This window comes from Nicotiana attenuata, unplaced genomic scaffold, assembly GCF_001879085.1.
Source record: "Nicotiana attenuata strain UT unplaced genomic scaffold, NIATTr2, whole genome shotgun sequence".
NCBI lineage: Eukaryota > Viridiplantae > Streptophyta > Magnoliopsida > Solanales > Solanaceae > Nicotiana > Nicotiana attenuata.
In genome coordinates this window covers 289,821-297,699 of record NW_017671243.1, presented here as the reverse complement: position 1 = coordinate 297,699, position 7,879 = coordinate 289,821, and the positions used below count along the sequence as shown (strand labels likewise).

The window sequence follows — 7,879 nt, the reverse complement described above, 5'->3', positions numbered from 1 at the left end:
CAGTTCGACCTCGCTCGAACGGGGACTCAAGCTAAGTGCCTTCGCCATCAAAATTCGACAGTTCGACCTCGCTCGAATTGGGACTTAGGCTAAATGCCTTCGCTATCAAAGCTCGACGGTTCGATCTTGCTCGAACTGGGATTCAGGCTAAGTGCTTTCGCCATCAAAATTTGACAGTTCGACTTAGGTTAAGTGCCTTCGCCATCAAAGTTCGACGGTTCGATCTCGCTCGAACTGGGATTCAGGCTAAGTGTCTTCGCCATCAAAATTTGACAGTTCGACCTCGCTCGAACTAGGACTCAGGCTAAGTGCCTTTGCCATCAAATCTCGACGGTTCGATCTCGCTCGAACTGGGATTCAGGCTAAGTGCCTTCGCCATCAAAATTCGATAGTTCGACCTCGCTCGAACTGGGACTCAGGCTAAATGCCCTCGCCATCAAAGCTCGACGGTTCGATCTCGCTCGAACTGGGATTCAGGCTAAGTGCCTTCGCCATCAAAATTTGACAGTTCGACCTCGCTCGAACTGGGACTCAGGCTAAGTGCCTTCGCCATCAAAATTCGCCTCGAACTGGGATTCAGGCTGTGCCTTCGCCATCAAAACTCGACAGTTCGACCTCGCTCGAACTGAGACTCAGGCTATGTGCCTTCGCCGTCAAAACTCGACAGTTCGACTTCGCTCGAACGGGGATTCAGGCTAGTCGAATGCCCTCAAGGAGCGACAGGTTCGACCTCGCTCAAACTCAGAAGTTATCCTCTTGAAAGGTTCACAATGAAACCTACGAGCAGAAACTTTCATCACATAAGGGGAACGCGGACTCGTCTGATGAGCCCCCACCCCGCGAATAGATTGTAAGTCACCAGAGAACTGAAATACAAAGCAAGAAGCGAAGAAGAATTATTTATTCACGAAGTCGGAAGTGCGAGCTATTGCCGCTTACATCTGATCTATGCCATCCATTAAAAAAAAAGGGGGAGGAAAGAAAAGAGACAACAAACAACTAAATACGATTTTCTCTCACACGGCGCCAACGCCGTCGTTATCATCATCACCACTGGCATCCCCATCAACTTCGGGTGTCGCCACATTATATCCACAGTTGGCTCGAGCCTCACGAGCCTTCTGGCGATCCTCCTCGAAAGCTGCCTCAGTCACGGTGCCCACCTCCCACAAGTTCTTGAAAATATCACGTTGAGCTTCGGCATAAACCCAGAGTTCATGAGCCTGGCGGGGAGCAGCGACACGGGATGACCCAGCATGGGCCCTCAACCGCTGATTCTCCTCCTCCAAGGCCGCAACCCGATCTGACAAGGCTAGGGCCTCCATGTCAGCCGCGCCAATCCGCTCCTCGAGCCTCACCTCCTTAAGGGCCGCAGTAGCTCTCTCCGACTCTCACTCGGATTCATGCACACGAATTGCCGCCTCCAAGGCCGCTGCCCTTATCGAAGCATCCAACGCCGCCCTCTCCATACGCCTCAAATCGGCAATTGTGCTTTCCAGCGCAGCCAACTTCCCGCTCCATTTGGCGTTCATCTCCGCTATTCTGGCCCGACTCTGCTCCATTTCCACCTGCATTGCTCGCAACTTGCCCTGCAGGTGCTCGCATTCCGCAGCGATCCCTTTGCCTACCTCGAACTCCTCGTCCTTGAGGCGAATTTGCTCCTCGAGCTTGCTCTTGCTGCGGAGCGCCTGCATTAGCTCCTGGTCCTTCTTCTCCAACTCCTCGCCCAAAGCCCGGTTGCGGGGATCAGTCCTTAATCGTTCGTACAACTCACGGCACCTATCGCGATAACGACGGTATTTTTCTAGCATCTGCAAGAAGATCCTCGACCGGACATTGGCCCTGCGAATATTTTCTACCTCCAACATGTACGTCTGCAAAACAAGAAAGCAGTTAAACTCATGCTCATTCTGCAACGACGGAGGGACAAATCGAAATCAGATATAACATACCCGTAAGCCCATCACAGCTACTTCGTCCATTACCTCGACATCCGAAACATTCCTCAGGGAGTCGTTTTCGGCCTCCGAACACAACAAGCTGAATTGTGGCACCAAGTTGCCTCCTTGTGTCAACAGGTTCACATCGGAGGGGATCTCAACAAGACGAGCCAACCCCTCCGCATTGACCACCGAGCGAGTAAGGCTCTCCTCGAACATCCAGACGTCATCAGGGTCCAAGTCAGACTCGGACTCGTACTCGTCGATCACTACTCCCTTCCCCCTTTCAGCTGTCGAAGGCGCGGCGCGACTTGCCGAGGGTGGCAACGGCGTGCTCGAGGACACGACGACAGCATCAGGGGCCCGATTCTCCGCCACAACGAGAGGTCTTGTGTCACAAACAGCGGGGACTCCTGATTGGGTCGCTACACCAGCATAGTTCTCCCGGCTCTGACTGGTGGGAACAACCCCGACCACCTGCTCCCCCTCAGCGGTAGACGTCGCAACAACTCCTTCCTCTGGGTTTTCTGGGGGTGAATCCAAGTTGATCACCGCCGGAGGGACCATCTCAAACCCTACCCTCCGCCTCTTTGTCGGCTCTTCTTCCTCCTCGGCTGATGGCGAGTCGTTCTGAGGACGGACGGTATCAGACCGACCCTCCTCCGGAGATACAGTCCGGGTTGGAGCGGCCAAGGCCACAGATTCTACCGACGCCTCCCTCGACGGACGAGCTGCAGGTACTGCACTGATACGAGTGGATGCGGATGGCCGACGGAAGGCTAGCTGAGGAGCCCTGACTCTGCGAACCCTCCCTGGCCACGGCAAACAATACTCGAAAGGTAAGATCGAAACGAAAGAGAATGGGTAAAAAAGTAAGGGCGCTATCTCACCTGTGAGGGGCCTACGTCCGAATCTCAGATGAAACGTCGACCATGTACGAACTCCCGCCGTATGAGGAAGAATGGCCTCGACCCATTCTCGGATCCCCTCCAGAGGAGGCGGGGTAACTTCTCGGCTGCAAAGCATCGAAATAGATCAACATTTACATGAGATATAAAGAAAACGAGGCCAAAGTGGGTAGTCTACTAGTCAAAGATGAAGACTTACGGGCGAAATTCCACACTTCTGGAAACCCAGTCGGATCCGCTACGAGATGCTCTGTCCGCACATAGAAAAAGTTATCGAAAAAACGGCGATTAGTCCTGTTGTCCATCTTGACCACTAAACCTTTCGACCCTCGGGGACGCCTATGGATCATAGTGCCGCGAATCTTTTGAGGGGCGAACAGGTTGAGCACGTGTCTCAGAGTGACCTCCCGACCGGCTAGCTCCGCGTACTTGATAAACATGAGGAACAACTTGTACAGGTAAGGAGAGAGTTGGGCAGGACACACCTCATAATAACGGCAAAAGTCGACCACCAACATCGGAAGCGGAAGTGTGTACCCCACCAGGAAAGGATAAGCATAGAATGAGCAGAACCCGGGACGGTCGATCTGGACCCTATCTTCTCTCTTCGTCGGCACCATCTCGACATAACCGGGAATACCCCATCGTGCCCTTAAATCTGCTATTCCGATCTCGCCTATGAGAGGAGGAATATTTACCTGCTCCGCACCACCATCGGCGCTGAAATCCACCACTGCCTTCCCCGGGCGGGATAAAATTTCCTCGATCGAAAGAACATCTTCACACTCCATAGGGTCCACGTCTCCATCTGCCGGAGCAGGGTCCCTGGCCGCCGGAGAGATAGCCGGAAGTCTGCCGAAAGAAGAAGTTCCTGTCATTTTTTCACGAGAAGAGGAGGGAGGAACCTTGAGGAAGAAGCGAGAAAGCTCGAAGATTACCGCGAGCAAAGGAGTCAAGAAAAACTCAGACGGATAGAAAGGGAGATATTCTGGGAATTCTCTCGAAGATAGGCAATAAAGTGTGAGAAACGAGTGACAAATCCCTTCAATTTATAAGACACAAATTCTCCGGGGCGCAAAAACCAACGGTCACCGCCAGAACCCGGCCGGGCACGAAACGATTCAGCTCCTCGGGAGCGTGCGCCGCTATGATCACTGATACAAAGTTACGTTTCGTTTATCAACCGGCTCTTCGGTTTCGAAACCCTCGTGACGGCATAAGAAGTATTAAAGAGACGCCTCCGCGCAGTTTCGAAATTTATAACGCGACCGAAGAAAAACACGCGGATCTGACTCCCTCCCCGATTACGCCGCAAACATTATCCGTCTGCCGGGGTTGGTAAGATACGACCCCGACGAACGGAGGGACTAACTGTATTGGTCAGAATCCGACCGCAAGACCATAGCACCAAGGATCCCGTCCCGACCACCTTGCAGTAGCAGTCAATAAATCCGACATCGTCTAATGGCTGCTATTTATGAGATAAGTGTCGAGGTCGAGGCCTCTCCATGAGGGGATGTTATTTCCCCGACCCGGCCCAAACAAAAGGTGATAAGCATGAGGAGTTTTGGGCTATAAAGAGAAGGAAGAAAGAACCCCTTAGGGGGGGGGGGGGGCTCCAAGCAAGAGAGGCAGAGGAAATAATCTTAGATTCACCTCCAACCTCCAAGGAGAAGAAAAGGAATTTGATTGTAATCTCCTGAACCTCTTCAAGGAGAGGCAGACCGAGTTTCTGTAATCAATAAAAGCCTTACAGGTGTCATTTTAATCGATTCTTTTATCTATTTGATTATGTTCTTCGATCCAGTATTAATTAATATTGACTACGATTTACCCCTCCATCTACATTGATTGATTTGCTTAAAAAGTATTAACCTACTTTTGGGTCAAACATAATGAAGTTGTTTTGGACCTTAGTTCACTTTCCTTTAGTGTCTTACTGCCTTCTCTTTGTCCATTGAGGTCATCACTTGATAGTCATGTGACATACGACTGCCAAGAAGCAGAGACAGCCAAGATTTTTAGTTTATGGGTTCGGGATTCTAATCCTTTTAAGTTACTAGATTCTAAATAAATAATTTGGACATACTCAATAAAAAATTTAAAGCAAATACAAGGTTTGAACCAAAACTACCGAGCTCGGTCGAACCGTAGTTAACACACTAGCTACGCCCCCGCCAAAAAGAAGATGTTGTTGCATCCAAAATCCTTGATACCACTATGGAGGGTGCTCTAAAATTTTGTGCTAATGTTTCTTTTAAATAAATGGTTCAGTAACCTTGTCAGTTTCATTATTTCGATTTAGGAAATCGTGGTTCTCTTTGATGGTGATAATAATCATGAAGAATTATATGACAACAAAAATCAAAATGGGGATGAAGCGTTCTTTTGACCCTATCGGCGTTCTGGTTTTGATGATTCCTTTTATAATGACCAAGTTGCTTATAGTGATCTAGACTATGCAACTGATAACTTAGATGATAATGACTGCCGTTTAATGATATTGGCTATAGGTGAAAGGATGATGTTAGTTCTCTTTGAATATGATAATGCCATTTAACTATTCTGACCCTTTTGCACTTTCTGTTTCCAGCGGAGGCCTAAATTAAGCGACCCAAGGATCCGATACGCTACTCCTTGGGACGAGATGTGTTATTTTTTCTCTGAACCCCTGGAAGTTGGAGACGCTTAAGAGACTGGGAGTTGACTCACGGTATGTCTTGACACAAACGTCCCAATATGGCACTCTACCACACTACCTGTAGTGGAAATGAGAGCAGGATAGAGCTTCAGTTCAGTTGTAAAGAAGGAAACTAAGTTATGGACGACGGTACCACCTCACCTTTTAATTTTTGTTAGAGCAGAGAGTCAACTGCTGATGGTCAAGTGTTGGCTTTTTGTTTGTTTTATACTTTTGATGTAAGATGGAATGTAAATTCTGTATATAGTTGGCTATATTTTTGGGAGGATGTATAGGTTTATGTACACATTTCTCTTGCTGTAAATAGTTTTTGAGAATATCAACTGTATGACCAGTTGCCTTTTGTCAAGTGTCCTACATTAGTTGAGTGACAGGTTGCTCGTTTCCTTATATGGTATGGCTCCACCCTCACTCCGTGAGCTACCTTTTGGAGTTGAGTTCGGTTGTTTGGCTTGTGGAGCAAGCAGCCATCTCGTTCGGTGATCTCTACATCGTCTCTGAAATGCAGCAAAGTAAGTGATTCAAAATCTCGGTTAGCTTTCGCTATTTTATGAGAAAATGGAACTGCACTCGTGATTGTAAAGAAACGGCAAAAGATTTACATTTAGGGTGTGTTCGGTATAAAGGAAAATGTTTTCCATGGAACACTAGTGTATGGTCTGCATTTCGTAGTCATTGTCTATATAATGTTTCGGATTATATTTTGCCTTTTGTTTAAAGACGGGAAGATTATGATAAAAAAAGCATTAGTTATCACGTTTCCACCATCTCCTAGGAAAATGTTCATTTACAGTTACTATGATCTATAATTAGTGTATACACATCAATTTCGTTTTGTTTCCTGGACACTCAGGGTGTTTGGGTAAGGTTAAACTAGCTTATAAGTACTTTTCGGCTTATCTACGCGTTTGGTAAAATTAAAAGTGCTTATAAATCAACAAAAATAAGTCAAAAGTCATAAGTTGGTCACTCCCAGCTTATGAATTTTTAGCTTATAAGCACTTTTAAGTTTGACCAAAATATTTACTATTTTATCTAAAATATTTTTTTTAAAAACAAAATTCCTATATCGATATTCATTACCTCATATTTCTTCAAACCTAAACCCTCCGCCTCTTTAAGTCAGTAATTTTCGTTGACAATATTTGAGGTAAGCAAATTCTCTTATCGTATATTAATCTTTGACCAGTAAGTAATAAAGGAAGACATGCCAAATTTTTGTTGTATTGCTTTATAGGTGTTGTATTAACATCCAGGGATCACTGGTGAAAAAGACAAGAGATAAATTATTATATATGTTATGATTATATGCCTATCACAAAATAAATTATATTTATCATAAAATTATCTTATCTAATCACATTTGTATTTAAAATAAAATGACAAATAGATTATTTTGTATTTGAGTCAGTCTAGAATCTAAATTCTTGAAGAAATTACGCTCTTATGAGTGTAAACAGTTCTAAGGTTATATAAGCCATTTTAACAGAAAATGAGCTTATTAGCACTTTTTTACCAAATACCGCAACAACTTACTATCAATTTCAGCACTTGTATCCAAACACGTAACTGGTTATATATTAAATCAGCTTCAGGCACTTAAAACTGCTTTTAAGCACCTAATGCTTATCAGCTACTTTAAATCAGGTAATCCGAACGGGCTCACTAATACATTATACATACAATTAGATTATTGAGCCGGCAAATAAACTTTAAAACTCGACCTTCTCTTGTGAAACTTTTTCATTTTGCACTGATCGCAGTGTCTAAAATAATAACCATATAATAATAAGTTAGTAAGAGTAATAATAATTAATACTAACATTGATAATTTAAATAATATAATACTCTTAGTGATAATAATCATCATTTTTTGTTAATGTGTTTAGTGTGTGAGGACCTTCGTTATTTAATTGTGGAAAAGTAATTATAGTTCAGATTTTGGAAAGCAATTCCTAAGGGGTCGTTTGGTACCCGGATAAGGTGGGATAAGACGTGGGATTAAATTTATACTGTGTTAGTGTGTCCGGTTGGCGGTATAAATTTATCCTAAGATAAGTTTATACCTCCAACCAAACAAGGTATTGATTTAATCCCAAATTTAATCCGGAATATCCCATCTTATCCCACTTTATCCCATCAAATGTGAGATTATTTTATCCCATCTTTCATGTGGTATAAAATAATCCTGAAATTATAATCTCGGGATAATTTAGTTCGCGTACCAACGACCCCTATAAGTTTCTTCTAATGCATAGCAACGGGTTACTAACGCAAGGGACAACAACAAGGTCATGTGACTGCTTCGTGTGCAAGAGCCGTACAGACAT

At 45.1% G+C, this 7,879-nt stretch overlaps 1 protein-coding gene across 1 annotated transcript in view; it reads left to right on the top strand.

The window, feature by feature from the left end:
* LOC109207001 (DDB1- and CUL4-associated factor 8-like) overlaps window positions 1-6,304 on the top strand; it is a 28,938-nt gene extending 22,634 nt beyond the window's left edge. The window contains exon 5 of the mRNA XM_019369880.1: window positions 5,442-6,304. Within this exon, the coding sequence (XP_019225425.1) occupies window positions 5,442-5,540 (99 nt within the window). The 3' untranslated portion in view covers window positions 5,541-6,304. The remainder of the gene's footprint in view (window positions 1-5,441) is intronic.
* Window positions 6,305-7,879: the final 1,575 nt, after the last annotated feature.